The sequence below is a fragment of the Dicentrarchus labrax genome, unplaced genomic scaffold, assembly GCF_905237075.1.
Source record: "Dicentrarchus labrax unplaced genomic scaffold, dlabrax2021, whole genome shotgun sequence".
Classification (NCBI taxonomy): Eukaryota; Metazoa; Chordata; class Actinopteri; family Moronidae; genus Dicentrarchus; species Dicentrarchus labrax.
Window position 1 is genome coordinate 26157388 of NW_026136722.1, and position 18020 is coordinate 26175407.

General features: G+C 40.5%; 1 protein-coding gene across 2 annotated transcripts in view; it reads left to right on the forward strand.

Moving 5' to 3' along the window:
- hdac5 (histone deacetylase 5) overlaps nucleotides 1-18020 on the forward strand; it is a 73601-nt gene that overhangs the window by 11057 nt on the left and 44524 nt on the right. For both annotated transcript variants that reach the window (XM_051389090.1, XM_051389089.1), the window contains exon 2: nucleotides 12424-12589. In XM_051389090.1, the coding sequence (XP_051245050.1) occupies nucleotides 12568-12589 (22 nt within the window). In that variant the 5' untranslated portion in view covers nucleotides 12424-12567. The remainder of the gene's footprint in view (nucleotides 1-12423; nucleotides 12590-18020) is intronic.

Genomic DNA, 18020 nt, shown 5'->3' on the forward strand with positions numbered 1-18020 from the left:
AATAAAAAATTCTGAAAAAAATCTGATTTGTAAGATATTTTTATGTTCACAGACAAAGAAAATCAAATGTTGTAATTTTGTGGTTTGCAATCTGAAAAGCTCACTGTGGCATTGTGTTCTTTTACCATTCCTCCCTTGCAATATTTGAAATTCGCTAAACGTGCTAAAACGTCACTTTAATTAAACAATAGCAGCAAGTGTCTGCGCAGGCTGCAACTAACTTTTTTTATTATCTATTAATCTGTTGATTAGTTCCTTGATTTATTGATCGTTTTGGTCTATTAAAATGTCCATTCCAACTTCCTTAAGCACAAGGTAATGTCTTCAAATGTCTTTTCTTGTCCAACCACCTGTCCAAAACCCAATGTTTAGTTTACCAATGTTTGTTAGACGTTTTTAACCATGTACTACCTCAGAGAAGATCAGGTTCCATAAGTTAGGTCATAAAGATTCTCCATTATGACAACGTTAGAATACAGCAGCGTAGGCCGACCCTATTCAGCTGCGGACAGATCAAGGAATCGGTTTAAGAACCGGAGGTAATTTGGTGGACAAGGGGTACTCCTGGTCCGCACTTCCCTTCCCAATAGTTTCTGTTTGGAGCCACGATTGTTCATGAACTCAGTTTACCTCCACTTACTATCTCACAGTCACATTCTAGCTCATGACTAATTGTGGATGTATGTGTGCGCTATGTGCATGAACGGCACTACGTAGCAGGCTGATATTGAAACAGAATGTTACAGGAAATGCTAAATATTTTGAATTACATTTTCATTTGGAACTTTGTAGTATTTCGATAGTATTATATATTTTTTAATTATTTATTTCATTTCAAGAGATCCCACCACGTACCACTAGAGGCAGCGCACGTTCTACCGTGAGCATTTGTTCAACCTAAAAATAAACCCATTTCTTTTTTCATTCCTTTAAGAAGTCATTGGAACTGATGATAATCATAATGGTGTAATACTGTATATCGTGAAACAGTGATATTTTCTCAGACGGTTATTGTGCCTTAAAAATCTCATACCGTTGCCACCCTAGTGTAGGCACAGACATACAAAATAATGATCAACTTTACTTTCACCACCAGATATCATGGCTTTAGGCTGCCCTATTCCTGCGTCTGCTTCATTGGTGCCTTTGAACATTATATCATCCAAATGAAAGAGGAAAACAGAAGAAAGCATCAAGCCCAACCAAAGGAAATAAATAACAATAGGAAATAAGAAACAAATGGAGAAGAATAGGTCGGAAAAAGAAAATAAACATTCCAATTCCAGCCTGACAGGATATCAACCTTCACAGTAGAGTTTGTATCTTCTGAAGTATGTGGTGTGTTACTTTGATATTGGATATGATAGCACCATGCATTTTTGCTGCTGATAATTCAGAGATTTTAAATATCCACGTTATAGTTTAGAAATAGCCTGAGGGGGCCGACCACTGGCCGACGGTCATCCTTTTAACCGCTGTTGTAGCCATAAGTAGGATATGTTTGCCTCCTTAAGAGGTGGACCGCTGGAGCGTACCATATTACATAAGAACAAAAAAATGATGATGGTTGGCGCTGTAAACGTGGCTTCCCTGTCTAACATGAAGCTGGTAGTATGGCATTTGCATGAGCCTTAGGATGGCTAGCCAACCTTTGGAGCCAACAGATGACAACTTGGTGGGGATTTCCACAGTGTAGGAAGGCCAAATGGAGAGAAGAAGATGTTTTCATACTTCTGTGCATTAGTGTAGATGTGTTGTGATGTTGACTGTAGACTCTGGGTGCTGTGGGTGGTTTTTATTCTCAGGTAGTGAATCTCATTTGCAGCTAATTAAAATTACCTCCTCAAGATTCACACTTTCAAACAAAGTCACGTAGATTGATTGTGAAATCTTACTCACACAGCTGACTACTTCTGATTTGTCTTAGCTCAATATGGATCTGTTCCCATCGTCGCCAGCAGTGTTCCATTGCCTTTTTTGAATCTTTCATTTTGTTTCAGTACCGTTGTCCAACCCCTCGTTTTTATGCACATTATCAATTTGGGCATAAAACCTGAGTGGAAACACCGGAAAGTTGAAAACATTGGCGTATCCATAAAAGAAAAATACAGTAAAGTGCATTGGAAAGACTTGGGGAATTTATCATGATGTACATGAAGTGTCTGCTCCACTGGAAAGATGAAGAACATCAGATCTGTGTGGCGGAATGAGGATATGTCATATTTCCCTCATGTGTTTTCCACTGTTTGAGGTTTGACTGGCGCTCTCTTAATTACATCAGCTGGTTGCGGCTTCTTCTTCTGCAGTGTTTTAATGGCACCCAACTGGACAGTTAGCACCACCGGCTGTTAATCTCCATGTGCCCGACTCTTAACACGTGCAGAGCAGTTGAGGATTGAGACATGCATTATTTTTTATGTTCTTTTGGAGATTTTCTTAGAATTTTGTTAGAATTGGTCCACTGACATTCTGTTTCTGTTGTCACATAACTCAAGGCTGCTGTAACTCCTGGGATGTTAGCATTCAGTGACCCTCAGTCAATTCTCTATTTTAGTTTACAACTGTCTGACAGCAAAGAACTAAACATATGTTGTGTCTAAGTGCAAATATTCAGTTTACATGAAACTAGAATGTATTATGTTCTCGTATCTAATACATCTCTGTATGGGATTTCTGGGATATGAAGTGCTAAAGAATTTGTGATCTCTTATAGCTGTTTGGGACTGCTGAAATCTCACAATTGCATATGATAAAAACTGATTCCACTTGTTTGAAACGCCTCACATATCTAGGTAGAAATAATTTTGAAAGGTGGGGGAGGTAGCTGGATACATACTTGTATGGTTCGGATAGCTGTTGGAGAAGTTTGTTCACTGTTTGGTTTTTAATCTGGCTCTCCTCACCCTGTAATCATTTAATTAATCTCTGTCCTTCCGACTTTGTTTTCTTCCTTTCAGTGCTTCACATTACTTAACAGAACATACATAAACTATTCTTTGTTGTATTGCAGTTAAAGCCATAAGGTTTGCTATAAAAGAAAAGGTCATCACCATAGGCCACAGGGAGATGGGATTTTCTCCCTGGCTGTCAGGAGAGGGACAGGGACTCTGTGGGCCCTTAAGTGTGGAAGCCTGAAGAACTTTCTTGCTTATGGGCTTGTGAGCAACCTTAGGAAAGAAAGGTTGGGGGGGGGGCATCGCAAAACCTCCAGTTCTCTTAATACATCCATGGCCCCTCCTGACACCAACATCATTCCAGCTGCTGTGGGCTGAGAGGGATTTGCGGCTCTATCCTGTCCAGGGGTCAGACCTTACAGGGCCATGGGTCACTCCATTAGTTACATAAGAGCTTTAAGCACCATGCCACAGACTTTTACCTCCAGGGTCCAGATTTTATGAGACCTTTTCTACTCTATACTACCGGGTGTAGGTTGACACCAAACCTAGATGTGACTGCCGGGATAAAGATACCCAACTGATTCCCAGTTTATTTGAGATGATGGGTTTTGGACCACTTCAAGGTCAGTATGGGCGGGAGGAATGATCCACTAATAACTCTTCAAATATACACAGCAACATACTTATTTCCTCAGTTAATACTAATCATAATTGGCTAAAGCTAAAGGTCCTAAACCAGGATTCCCATGCCCCCTGGAACACCTGGAATTTATGGAAAATGCTGATTTGTATTTCCATTACTGCTTTAACGAGTAGTGCCGCGCCGAGACCGACCTTCTCCGAGAAGGGTCAAACTTTTATTGTGAAGAAGTGATATGAAGTCATTGCTCCCTTTTCATTCAATCTTGAGCTCTCTCGACCATTGCGGCTCTCTGCCTGTGGAGACACACCTTCCAGCGGGTAGCCCTGTTGTTGTGGAAATGCAGATTCCTGCTGTGCTGGTCTGGTGCGCCAAGCCAAGCAGCACGTGTGTGTGTGTGTGGGTGTGTGTGGAAAAACGCCATTAGAGACTAGTTTTCCAGTTATGGAAATTGATTAAAGTGACCAAATATCCTGGAAATAATCAATGTTGTCCTGTAATATTTGAATGGTATTTTAGCCCCTCACTCAGATCAGAAAGAGTGGCAAACCTTTTGGCTCTCCCAAACTTTTTTGGCTAAAGAGTGATTTTTTTTTTTGGCTGTAGTCGATATTTTTATAATTCCCACTTATCAATGGCAATGTAAAAACATACAACAGTGTGAAAGGGGTCGCTCATAGTGACCTACAGAAAATGATCACCTGAAGCTTCCCAAAGCTTTCTGTAGCTTTTATAGTGAGTTTCAGTCAGTTTCCAGCTCTGATAAAGCCACCGTATGCTACCTGCTCAGCACTAAACAGCAGACAGAATACAGTTAGAGACTAGCTGGTGAACACAGAGGAGCCACTTATTTCCCTCAGGAGATGGTGGAGACCAAAAACAGAGCTATAAGAGAGTAAGTATTAGACTAGCATTCATCAGGCAGTCAGAAACACGACTCCAAATGGATGATAGTGTTGCTCTGTGTTTGCAGGATATGTTTTGTGTTTCTGTTGCCCCCAAGTGGCCAAATAAGCATTAGTTAAAAGCAATATGTTTACTCTACTTTCCTCCACTGTGTATCATCTCCTTAGATTTACCTTATGAGCCCTTATGGGGTCCTGACCTTCACTACCCTGTATTACACCAGTGATCTGTCCTCTGGATTGACACCTGTGTTTCCTTGGTGTTTATTTTTGTATTTGATATAATATCATGTTAAGACAAGGGATAGCAGTAAATCCTCACATTTGAGAGGCGATGACCAGAACATTTCTGGCATTTTTTGCATGGAAAATGACAATTAATTGATTATCCAGATACTAGTGGATACATTTTCTGCCCATTAATTGTTGCAGTCCTGATGTCACTTCAGAAAGGACAGCTGTGTGTGTGTAATATGTGTATTTGTCTCCTTTCTCCTTGAGCCTGCTGTACAAGAGAGAGATGTTATACACAGTCATGGGTGAACAGTTGAGAGAGAGAGAGTGAGTGTGTGTGTGAGAGAGAGACGGAAAACCTGCGAGAGCGAGCAAGAAATGTAGACTACAAACAAATACTGTTAGGGACCGGCTGCCGCTCGGACTCTACATCCCGCCCCGCTCCCTCTCTCTCACTCGCTTGCTCGCACTTGCTGTTTGTTTAGGGAAGAGGTGCTCAGGTGAAGCGTTACCACGGCAGCCAGCTCCCTGGTTGCTAGGCAACACTTCCTGCTCCTCTCCAGAAGGGGAGGGGCCAGGTATTTTAGGAAATGATGGTGTGAAGAGGAGGAGGAGGCGGCGGCGTAGCGAGAACGGGGAGAGAGAGAGAGAGAGAGAGAGAGAGAGAGAGAGAGAGAGAGAGAGAGAGAGAGAGAGAGAGAGAGAGAGATGCATATTTCTTGATGCTCCGGCTTCATCGAGACATATGACTCAAACTTCTAAATAGACTCTAATTTCTTGCTGTCTTGCTGTGTGTGTGTGTGTGTGTGTGTGTGTGTGTGTGTGTGTGTGTGTGTGTGTGTGTGTGTGTGTGTGTGTGTGTGTGTGTGTGTGTGTGTGTGTGTGTGTGTGTGTTTTAGGTTAATGGAGCAGTTGGCCAGCAGGTTAGTCTGTCACAGCTAGTTAGCTCTATAAGCTACACAGACACATACACAGATATGCACTCACCCACAGCTTTTCATCCCATTATCTAGGCCCTGACACTGTTACCACGGCACCCAGCCCAGTTGCCGCTGTGACACTGGGCTTCCTGTGACTTCTTTGGAGATTTAGAGGAATTGGAGAGGAGCCACACACAGCAAAGGCAGACCAGTTGCACCCATTCATTATTTGGATGTTAGATTTGCTAGTTTTCCGTATGCATTAACAACTTAAAAATGTTCTCACCAGTCTACGGCTGCAACTAAGGATTTTTGATTGATTTATTGACTTAATTAATGAATCTGCAGATTATTCTCACATTTAATCAATTCATTGTTTGGTCTGTAAAATGAAAATGTATTTTGTGTTGCATGACTTATCAACTAATCAGTAAATGGTTTCAGCTCAGACTATCCTTCAGTTTTTATCTTATTAAACTAAATACCCCTGCAGCCTGTTAAAACTGTCAAAATGAAGGCCTATAGTCGTCTGACTAAATCAGGGCTGCAACTAACTATTCGATTCGATTCGATTATTGGATTAGTTATTTGGTCCAGAAAATGTTGATCAGTGTTTCCCAAAGCCCAGGGTGATGTCCTTTATGTCTTGTTTTGTCTACAACACAAAGATATTTAGTTTACTGTCATACAGGACTTAAATAAATAAATAAATAATAATAATAATTCACATTTGAAAAAAAATGACTCAAAATGATTAATTGATTATCAAAATGGTTGCCGATTAATTTCATACTGGACAACTAATTGACTAATTGAGACAAAATGAAGCAGATTAGAGGAGATTTGTTCTTAATACTGAGATAAAAAAATGTCTGGAATCATGGCATATAGAACTGAAACGATTAGTTGATTAATTGATTAGTCCCTTGGTTCTCAAACTATGGTACATGTGCCATTAGTGGTATGTGAGCTGCCTCTAGTGGTACGTAAAGGAATGTCTGAAAAGAAGAAAAAAAAACAACAACGTATAAATAAAAAATGAAATAAAAAAATAAGTGTATATACATAATGTAATATAAAATGGGTTTTGCATTTACTGTAACATTTTATTTCACCATTAGCCTCCTACATAGTCATGTTCATGCAGGTAATGAACGCATCCATGGTTGGTTAGGAGCTAAACTGTGATGGAGAGATAGTGATATTAAGCAGTGAGGTAAAATGAATGATTCCAAAACACTGCCATTGTGTCTGAAAAACAGAAGTGTGCACCAGGAGGACCCCTTGTCCAACCAAATTAGCTCTGGTTCTTGATCTGGTTCCGTTCGGGATTCAGCAATGATCAACAGCAACAATAACAACAAATAGGGAATAAACCTGCCTCCTGCGTGAACTGTCTGTGGCTGAATAGGGTCGGCCTGTGGTGCTTGGAGAGCCTGATATTTTCTGACGTGGTACGCAGTGTAAGGAATTTAAAAAATACTGGATCAGTCAGTTGAGAGAAAAATAATCTGCAATGTATAAATTGTGTAAACAGTTTTTAAAGCAGAAATGAGAAACATCCTTAAGTTCCAGCTTCTTATCTGTTAGGATTGTGTGCTTTTCTTTGTCTGATGTGACAGTAAACTGAATATCTTTGGGTTTTGGACTGTTGAAGACTTCATCTTGGACTTTAGGAGACTGACTATTTTCTGACATTTAGTCCAAAGAAAATAATCCTCAGATTAATGAAAATTATACTACAGACTGCGTTTGTTGTTTCCTCGAGACGTCTGCCAACCCTCCTGTTCAGGCTTCAGTATATTGCCAACTCGATTGCAGGGACTTGCACAATGTTCCTGTAGAGAAAGTTGTTGTGTTTTGTTGTTGCTGCTAACTCTCATTTCAGAGATGATGTGATTTCAGTTTAGTGAAACATCTGCTAACAGAAATGCAGCTCAGCAGCTTCTTAATATACTGTGGGCTAAAAGTGTTTATACACAGTATTTTATGAGGCAATTTCAGCAGTTTTAAACTGTGGTTAGAATTTAAAGTCCCCCTCCACACTTATTGTGGGCTGTTTGAGCCTCACTGTGTGTGTGTGTGTGTGTGTGTGTGTGTGTGTGTGTGTGTGTGTGTGTGTGTGTGTGTGTGTGTGTGTGTGTGTGTGTGTGTGTGTGTGTGTGTGTGTGTGTGTGTGTGTGTGTGTGTGTGTGTGTGTGTGTGTGTGTGGAGAGTTTGTATTCACACTAATCGGCAGGAAACCAATCGTGGTCCAGTATGCAGTTTACACAAGAGCCAGTTCCATTTTGGATGTGCTCCCCGGTCAGCAAAATGCTCACAATTATTAAGCTACAACGCTAACACATCTCTCATCAACTCAAACCAGCTCATCTCGCTTTCAGGTTGGGAACATTAATTGGTCGCTAGAAACTGTAGAGTTTCTGCCTTCTCAGCTAACAAAGTATGATCAGACATATTTGATTTTGAGTTATTTTAGCCTTTAGTTTCTTTATTGTTTGATTTAGATAAAAAGCCCCATCCCTAGTGGTTTGGAAACTTCCAGCGCATATACACTGATCAGCCATAACATTATGACCCCCTGAGCACCCTGGTGGTCAGAATGTTCTGCAGCCCCATACCAACAAACTGTGATGCACTGTGTGTTCTGACACCTTTCTATCAGAACCAGCATTAACTGTTTCAGCAGTTTGAGCTACAGTAGCTCGTCTGTTGGATCGGACTGCACGGGCCAGCCTTCTCTCCCCACGTGTGTCAATGAGCCTTGGCCCCCCATGACCCTGTCTCTGATTCCCTGCTTTTCCTTCCTTGGAGCACTTTTGATAGGTACTGACCACTGCAGACCGAGAAGACCCCACAAGAGCTGCAGTTCTAGAGAGGCTCTGACCCAGTCGTCTAGCCATCACAATGTGGCCCTTGTCAAAGCTCAAATCCTCACGCTGCGATTTTTCCTGCTTCTAACACATCAACTTTGAGGACAAAATGTTCACTTGCTGCCTAATATATCCCACCTACTGACAGGAGCCATGGTAACCAGATAATCAGTGTTATACTTTTCACCTGTCAGTGATCACAATGTTATGGCTGATCGGTGTATTATAATATAATATAAAGTTAATTTTTTAGCATGAAATTAGAGCTTTCCTTTTGGATTGTGACCTAATTTTGCTTGTTTTCCAGCATTAACCAGATAAAAACTGTTTTCATACATCAACTATGTTTCTTGGCTCTGATTGGTCGTTTTCATTCAGATGCGGTGGATTCTTAGAAATGCCATTCAGAGCACTACGAGGAGCCACAGGAACCTGTTTTTTTTTTTTTTTTTTTTACAGATTATCTGTCTTATCATGTTCTACTGTTTCAGGTTCAGCAAATATGACAAAAGTTATTTTTATAAAGGTCTGCAGCTTTGAAGCAGTTTTTCAATGTCCACCCCATTACTTACACGAGTAGGACATAATATTAGAAACACCGCCAACTACAGCTTCAAAATGTTTTAGATTGCAATCACAGTTCCCCAAAAACCAAACTGCTCATTGTATGCTTTATTTTAATATTTATTTCAGGCCTGTTGTGTTAGATTGCATTAGGTTGTACAGGTAAACATATGTAAAACATAAACAGTGTACCTGTAGACCTGTTTGAAATACATGCAAATGAACTTAAAGTGCACATTTGACCAGTTCACTCTACCTGTGCACATTTTCACCATTTATCATGCATCATTACACTGCACATGTGATGATGATGATGATGATAATGATTGTGATGATGGAGAGTCCACCCACGATTAGATGCCCCCCCTCAGTAAGAGCATTAAATAACTGGGATCTGTGTTTGGGCCCTGAGCCAGCAGACCTCAGACAGACCTGCTGTTGCTGCTGTGTGTGCCTGTATATGTGTGGGGCGTGAAGTACAAACGAGTGTGTGTTTGTGTGGAAACACAGGCTGGGTTAAAGGGAGCTAGACATGTTCCTTCAAACCACATAACATCTCTGCAGCATGAGACACACACACACACACACACACACACACACACACACACACACACACACACACACACACACACTGACATTCATTCAAGACAATTATTCAGGATGTTGGAATCTGTGCCGTTTTTCTGTGTATCCTGTTCCTCTCTCTGTCTACTCTGTCTCACCCTCTCTCTCATACTTCCACACATACAGTGCACCGTACAAGACCAGTAGGTGGCGCCAGAGGACCAGGGAGCCGCAGTAAGCAACAGGGTGCAGCTTGTTTCCTTACTGTGATGTAATTCCTTTTCAAACGCAATGTTGGTTCAGGACACAACACATGCAGGAATCATTCAGTCATACACCAGTTGTGTCAAATTAAATATCATTTTTTCATAAAACCAAACAAAATGTCAGACAGATATCAGATCATTTACAATTATTTATATCCAGAGTAAGAAAACAGATACATTTGGATGAAATAAGTAAAAATGAAAGAAGAACTGAAAGAATCTACATTCAGAAGAAATATATACATTATAATACTGTGAATAATAATATGTAATAATTCAATAATATTTGAATTGTGCAAATATTTGTGTGAAAGTCCACTAGTGCACACCAGCTGCTATGCACTGTACTAATACAGTGCATGTTTAGGTTTAGATAAATGAATAATAGCCCGCTATATTCAAATGTATAGCGTTACACATAATAATAAATATGTATGAAATATACAACTATTCCAACCATTCTCCGTTTTCTATTGTTGACTGTTTATTTGGGGGTTTTGGGCTGTTTGTCAGACAAAACCAGACCTCTGCAGATGTCACCCTGAACTGATAAAACTGATACAAATACAGAGGCCAAGACGGATTTTATTGACGTAACATTGTCAAGAACATGAACAACATGTCTGTAATCAGTTACTGCTGTACAGTTGAAAAAAGACTGCCCAACCAGACATTTTTTACACAACAAACACCTCAAGGTAAGACAGGGATTGAAAAGGTGAATAGATGTTTTTTCACAGCAGACATTTTGGCTGCCTGACATTAAAGTAAATGCTGGGACAGGGTCTTTATTAATGTTATTAGTTCCACCGATACCTTTCTGCAATATTTGGAGGCAATAAAAAAAAAAAGTTTGGTGAACCTGAAGGTTCTCACAATTCAGGTTTGCAAGATTTCTTCGAAAAAAGCTAAACTACAGTACATGTAAAGTACAAGTCCGACAGACTGAAAAGAGATCAGAAAGTTTGGATAATGAACTCTTCATCTGAGACCAAAAGCCTTTAGTGACTACAGGAAGTTATCGGACTCCACAATAGAATGCTGCTCATTCATTAAGCACATTTCTTCCTCCATCATTTCCTTGTACAATGGCACAAGAACAATACGCACTGAGGAGAAGCCACCAGGAAACACATTTTAGTGGAAACTGACTCCCCAGCGACACTCACACTGGCACTGTAGGCCTTTCCCTTGTAGGACTAAAAAAACCTGAGCTTTTTGTTCTCACATTTACACTGATAGTTGTGGCAGATTCAGACAAAAGCCAGCTTCTTCATTTCTAGCCAGAGAGGATTGATTTAGCTGTCTGTAATGACAAGTGTTGTTGAAAACGGTCCATGGTGGTCTATTGCTGATTTTTCAAATGTTTCTAATTCATTTTAAAACAAAAACCCTGTTTAAGAGTATGGTATCATCAAAGACAATACCACATTGTGTGTCACCATGAAATGATGTAGAAGACATGGAAATAAAGACACAGCACTGTTATTGTGCTGTAGAGCTAGCTACTCTTAGTATTATAAGCCTGGATGTATAAAGAAGAACTGGATACAGCGCTGGGGGGCGCGCTAAAACAGTTGGACGAATTATGAGGATTTTCTGCATATGCTTCCACACTGTGGAGCCCATAGAGAAGGTGCTTTAGAGACTTCCGCCGGTCGAGCCCCTAGCTTCCGGTTTGGGCCCCCCGCTATCTTGAATGGAGATAAAATGATTTAACAGTGCGGCTCTTATAGACTTTCCAGATGTTATCATAGCAAATGGATAAAAAAAAAGTTATTTCACAGGGTGCTGATGCTCCAAAAAATGTATCCACTGTTTTACAGTCACTTCTTTCACAATACAAGCTAAAGGTAACAGTTTTTTTGAGGCAGTGTGCATCATGGAATCAGTTTGGAATTTCCCCATTGTGGGACAAATAAAGGAATATCTTATCATGTGACAGTGCTGTAATTACATAGTTTAGCCACTATGTCAAATTGGCCCTGCGCTCTCCTTGGGGGCTTGGTTGTAACTGATTAAACTTTGTTTTAACATTAGCTTGTTGGACTGCTTAGCTCAAATACTTGGAGGTTGGATTTATGCTTCATTGTATTCCAAATAGTTTTTCTTTTTACAAAGAGAGTGCTTTTAGGATGGCTAACCAATGTGGTGAGTGGGAGTTGCTGAACAATAAGGGGCCTCAATGCTGACCTCAACCCACCTTCCACACAGCAGGGAAATACTAAAATGTTAAAATGTAACATGTGACCTCTCAAAGACTGAAGTGTGACTGAAGTGTGACTACCACTGGGTTAAGCCACTACTGTTGTTAGTAAGCTAGTTAGCTGCTAACAATAACAGTGCTAACTCTTGCAGAGATAAACATACTAATCCATTTCCTACACTTGGTTTTAAAAGGTTAACCAATTTCACCACCTTCCAAAGTCTTTATATACGGACCCTCACTGCTGGGCCCAGTTACGGTTGCTAAACTATGATTGGACAATTGCTGTTTGTGGGAGGGGTTTAGCAAATAGTCAACCGTTATCTAAATTTCTAATCATTTGCTCTTTTGCAGAAAAACTGGCATTGAGAAAAACGTCTGACTCATCTGTCTGTCCATCGTCTGTCCACCAACACATGGCCGACTCCGAGGACCCACTTTAACGCACACATACACACAGTGGAAGGATTGGGGGAAGCAAGTTCAGGTTCAAACTTCATGAATTCATCACACACCTCAAGTAAGTTCTCTGTCTTTCCATCTCAAAGCGCTGCTGTGGTACTGGTGTAACTGGAGTGCGACAGCTTATACTGGTTTACCAAATGGTAGCAAAAACATTGGGGACTGGCTTGTGACTGGACACCGCTAGATTGAATCCCTTGGTTGTCGAATGTCTATTTTCCTACCATGACCTCTGTATTTATTGTGCAGTTGAATCCATATGAGCAATGCAAACCTTTTTTTTTTTTTTCTTGGGGATGGATTACTTCAGTTGTGTTGTTTGTTGTTGCACTTGTCAGCTCAGTCAATTATATAAAGGGAACTTTATTGAGCCAGCAGCTCGGTTTACTGACTGGGGGTAAATAGTGCGAGGAGGACTGAAATATTTGAAGCAGTGCTATTCAGCTGATGCATGGCTCGCACTAACTGAGGTCAATAACAGAGTCAGTCATATCATCATACTGTACTGTATGTTGCTTCTCTGCTGCCCTTCAGTGACAAGTGGATAGGTGTGTGTGTGTGTGTGTGTGTGTGTGTGTGTGTGTGTGAGATAATATGGTTGAATGTCACTTATAGCTGTAGCAAACAAACTGTTTTATTGTTTCATGTGAAGAGCTCTGAATGCTGTTTTAGGGCGTTTTCACACCTAAAAGTCGGGACCACGGTCCGGACCAAGGTTCATGTTTAATAACATTGTATACATTTGATCCTGTTATTTTCGGTTTCACATAGTAATTTTGCTAGCCACTAAAGAACTTTCCATGACATACCACGGCGTGTTGTCCCCACGACGTGTGTTGCGTCTCCCTTGATTGGTGAGTAGACGGGCGTGCGCCTGACGTTGGCGTGTTGTCATTTGGCGGGTAGTCTTTCCGTATGAATAAAATGAATGAGCAAATCCCGATTGCGTTATTATGGTATTACTACCAACATAAACATATAATCTCCTCCTCTCCCCACGTACTTCCACGACTCATTTTTGCTTGTTCTGGCGGGGGTTTTCTTCTGTTTTTTTTCTTCTTCTTCTATGGTACGTATGCCTAACTTCCTGTAATTGGTCCGAAAGTCCGAACCATCCAAAAAGTGTTTCATACTGTATACTGGTTCAGTTTGATCCGGACCGAGACTTCCTCTTTAGTTCGGACCAAATTTTGGTCTTTTGATCCGGACCATGGTCCGTGGCACCTTTCTCACCTACAATTTTGGTTCGGACCAAACTGAAAAGTCCGAAGGTCCGGACCAAATGAGGTATGTGTGAAAACGCCCTTAATGTATTTTTAAATTTACAAGCCGTGACAGCATGGCTGATATTGTACAGTCCTTGCAGAAAAGTGTTTTTTTGTGATTATTGCGGGCAAAAATCCTTGATTATGCAGCACGTTTTCTTAAAAAATGCGATGGAATATGTGGGATATTTATGCAATTTTATGCGATGAAAACTGCGGGAACTTGCAAAAACTGCGGGAACTTGCAAAAACTGCGGTTTGATGAAAAAGAGAAAAAAAAAGTGATTCCCCCAACACCCTGTTCTCACTAGGCGACTACCTTAATGTAAAGAGTCATTTCTTATTACTTCCTATGATAAGCAAGCATACTTCATCACAGAAAGTGCTGGGAATATTTAAGTTCCCATCTTGTTTTATTTCAGACCTTAATAAACACATGGCTCAAACTTACAAATGAGACTGATTTTCGGGCTTCATCATGGCTTCATCGCGGTGTTTGCAGCTTTTCGATGATGTTCACGTCGCGTAATTACGTCACTTCACTTTGCCAGGTGTTTCTATGTCTGTCTGTCTGTCTGACTGTGGACAGATTTTGTCAACGTGATAGCAGTCGCAAAACTTTATAGGTATGTAGTTTGAAGGTGCGTATGATCCAAGCAAGGGCACCCAACCGGCTCCTCCTGCCACGTGTTGAAGTATCCTTGAGCAATATACTGAACCCCAAATTGCTCCTGATGCACAGCATCGCTGTGTGAATGTGTGTGAAAGGGTGAATGTGGCACATAGTGTAAAAGCGCTTTGAGTGGTCGGAAGACTAGAAAGGCGCTATACAAGTACAGGACCATTTACCAACATAGGGGAGTAGGAACTGAGGTAGGGTAGTAGAAGTAGGGAACTGTATCCCAAGAGTTGCAGTTGAATGCAAAAGTTTGGGCTTCACAAATAAGACATTTAGGTGATTTATTAAATGAAAAGATGTAAACACTGGCTGTCTAGGATATGGCACATAAAACACAATATTTTCAAACATTAATGCATAGTTACATTTTCTATTATAAATTAAAGAAAAATAAATACCTGATTATGGCATGTGCAAAGGTCTCTGCAGTCTCAGACCTTAATCAGTTTGTTAGGCCTGAGGTACGTTAACAGTTGTGATTAGGAAACGTCAGCTGGTGCCAATTTTCAAAACTTTACAAATACTCTGACAACTCAAACCTTGTGCAGACAAGTTGGCACAAGTTATTGATGCCCCCAGTGCAGGAGAACATCTATAGAAGCCTGATGTGTTTGCTGTCAGTGTAGCGTGCCCAGGCCTTTGCACATGCCACAATGTTTTTATTTTTGTTCAGTTGATAACTATGCATGAAGGTATGCTGAAAATATTATACTTTATACCAGTTAACAAATCACCAAAATATGTAAGTAATATTTGCCCAAACTCAAAATGAAGTCAGAGTTTGAACAACACTTACTCATGGTTTGGAATATTAACATGTTGACGGGTGTCACAGCTAGTGCGATCGAAATGGTCGTTTATGTCCATTGTAAACATGTTCATGTCTTTCCTTTTCCTGCATAATTATGAAGGTATTATATAAGCAGCGTAGTCACAAGTCAGCCTCAGCTGTAAATTGCTTTTAGCGCTAATTAGCAAATGTTAGCATGCTAACAAACTAAGATTCAGTGTCAAACATGGTAAACGTTACGCCTTTCAAACATCAGCATAATGGCAGTGACTGTGTTGGAAATCACTCCCCTGTTCACTCATTCACTACTCCCTGTAAAATAGAAACACAGTACTTTATTTTTTTCTTTTTTTAAGACTTTACTGCCATACATACGTACTGCTTTGTGAAACCACATAGACATAGTGATGCTTCGAGCATAATGCTAACATGATGATGCTAACATGCTGATGTTACCCAGTTATAATGTTACCATCCTAGTTTAGCATTTTAGCCTGCTAACCCTTAGTTACTGTAGGACAAGTCATAGTAAAAGAACAAATGGCCACACGAGGAGATCATAAGATTATTTAGGAGGGTTTTACATTGAACAGGATGCCAAAAATCAAGAGTAGTCCTAAAACATGGAGTTGTTTGTTATGTGCTCTGACTGCTGTCCGAGTTAAATCTGTGTCTGGAGTGTCGGTGGATATATCGGATAACAAATAAACTGGTGTGAACGTATGGAGACATAGAAAGTGTGTATTGTTCACTGTATATTTGTGACAATCAATGTTTGGCAGAATAATTGGGTTAATTGGGTACACCTGTAAGCCGTCCTCTCGTATTTTTTTGACAGCTTTGTCTCGGACTGAGTGACTGGTTGGTTGACTGACTGACTGTAATTTGGTTGTCATGGATACAGATATAGTACATAACGCTCACATTCACACACAGACACACAGACAGCAGTGTGACTCCAGGGGTTGATGCGCCTCAAATAGAAACGCAGAGATGAGTCATCCACTGAGCTACTGCAGTAGGCAAACACACACGCACGCATGCACGCACACACACACGCACACACGCACGCACACACACACCTTTAACAGATGTGTTTAGTATGTGAGACCATTAGGACGTGTTGCCTGGTCAGTCGCATCTCTCTCTGTCTCTCCTGCTGCCAGAGTGATTGGAAATGACGATGTAGATATGTAAGATAACAGGAGAAGTCTTTAATAAATCATTATAATACTGGATAATAGAAAAGCATTGCAGCAGCTCAAGTCAATGTAAACCAATACAGGACCTTCTCAATGAATTTTCAACATATTTCTCCTCTTTCGATGTATTTAGTCTCTCTGCTTGTGAGTCATACTGAGGCAGCCCGAAATCAGCTTGAGGACACACAGAGCTGTTTACACGGGAGGTGAGGATGATTAGGGCGATGAAGGTGATGAGGAGGAGGTGGTATGAAGGTGATGATAAAATGATTCAATGAAATATTATCATTCCTGGAAAGGAAGCTGTCATCACAGCAGCAACAGTTAGCCTGAGATGAATACAGAGGACTCCAAATCATCTACATTATTGAAATTATATTCTATCACTTCTCCATACATCGTTCTGGGGCCATTCAGAGATTTTTTTTATGTATTAGCATCGGTTGCATAAAGCCTGATTCATTCTGATCCTTTGTTTTTTTGTAATCCATGCACCCCAGCAGTCAGTGGCATCCCGTTACACTCCGTTAAAACACTGGAACCTATCGCTTAAAGCACAGCTTCACTTAGGCCTGAGCGACTGAATGGAACAAACAAATACTATAAATAGCAGCCAGCAGTTTCAATTAATAATATCAACACTGACAGCGACGTGAGAAGAGTAAGCAGTGCAGCTTTTGGTTATAGAGCGACATTTCCGTGATTCTCCATGACATTTCCCAGGTGCAACACATGATGGAGACTGCTTTTCATTCAGTTTGGACTTAGTGTTTGATCTGAAGTGTAAAAACAGCAACACATTGTGGTTTTACTGGGATTTTTTATTTGTATCTATTTCTTGGTCGGGCACAGATTCCCCTTTGAAACCGACAAGATATAAAAAGCTAATTAGTGAGCTTCAGAGGTGCTAGCAGGTGGATTTTGTTTTGGCAGGGTTTCCACCCCCTTTACCAGTCTTTATGCTAAGCAAACTGGCTGTAGCTTCATACTCTGAGCTTTTTTCAGCAAGAAATAAAAAGAAAAAGCATATTTCACAAAATGTCGACCTCTTCCTCTAAACCAGTTGTTTATTACTTGTCGATATGCACTTTGACTTCAGTTCCCAACCAATGGAAACCAAACTGTAAAGCCTGAGTCAGTGTAATATCTAGTTAGTGTTGATTTCTTGTCAGCTCAACAGAGAGACAAAGTTCTGCTCTGCTCTGCATTGCTGGCAGTGTTGCCAATTAAAAGTATTGGATTTACAGGATTCTTTTATCAATCAGTGTTTTGGACTAGTCAAAACCAGACATTACTGCCTATACCTGGTTTCTCCGTTGAATTTCCATTTCGAACATCAATTTCTTGGTGGTACCAACCAAAATGTGTCCATAGATCTGTACTAATAACAGTCATGTACTGAAAGCTTACATTGACTTATAGCCCATAACATTAAACAGAGAATCTTTGTATAGATCCATAGGTTAGTTTTTATCTCCAAATGCATACTAAGCAGCCCATATTACAATGTAAAGATCTACTTGTTAGTGCTCTCTGGTGGACAAAGTGGAACC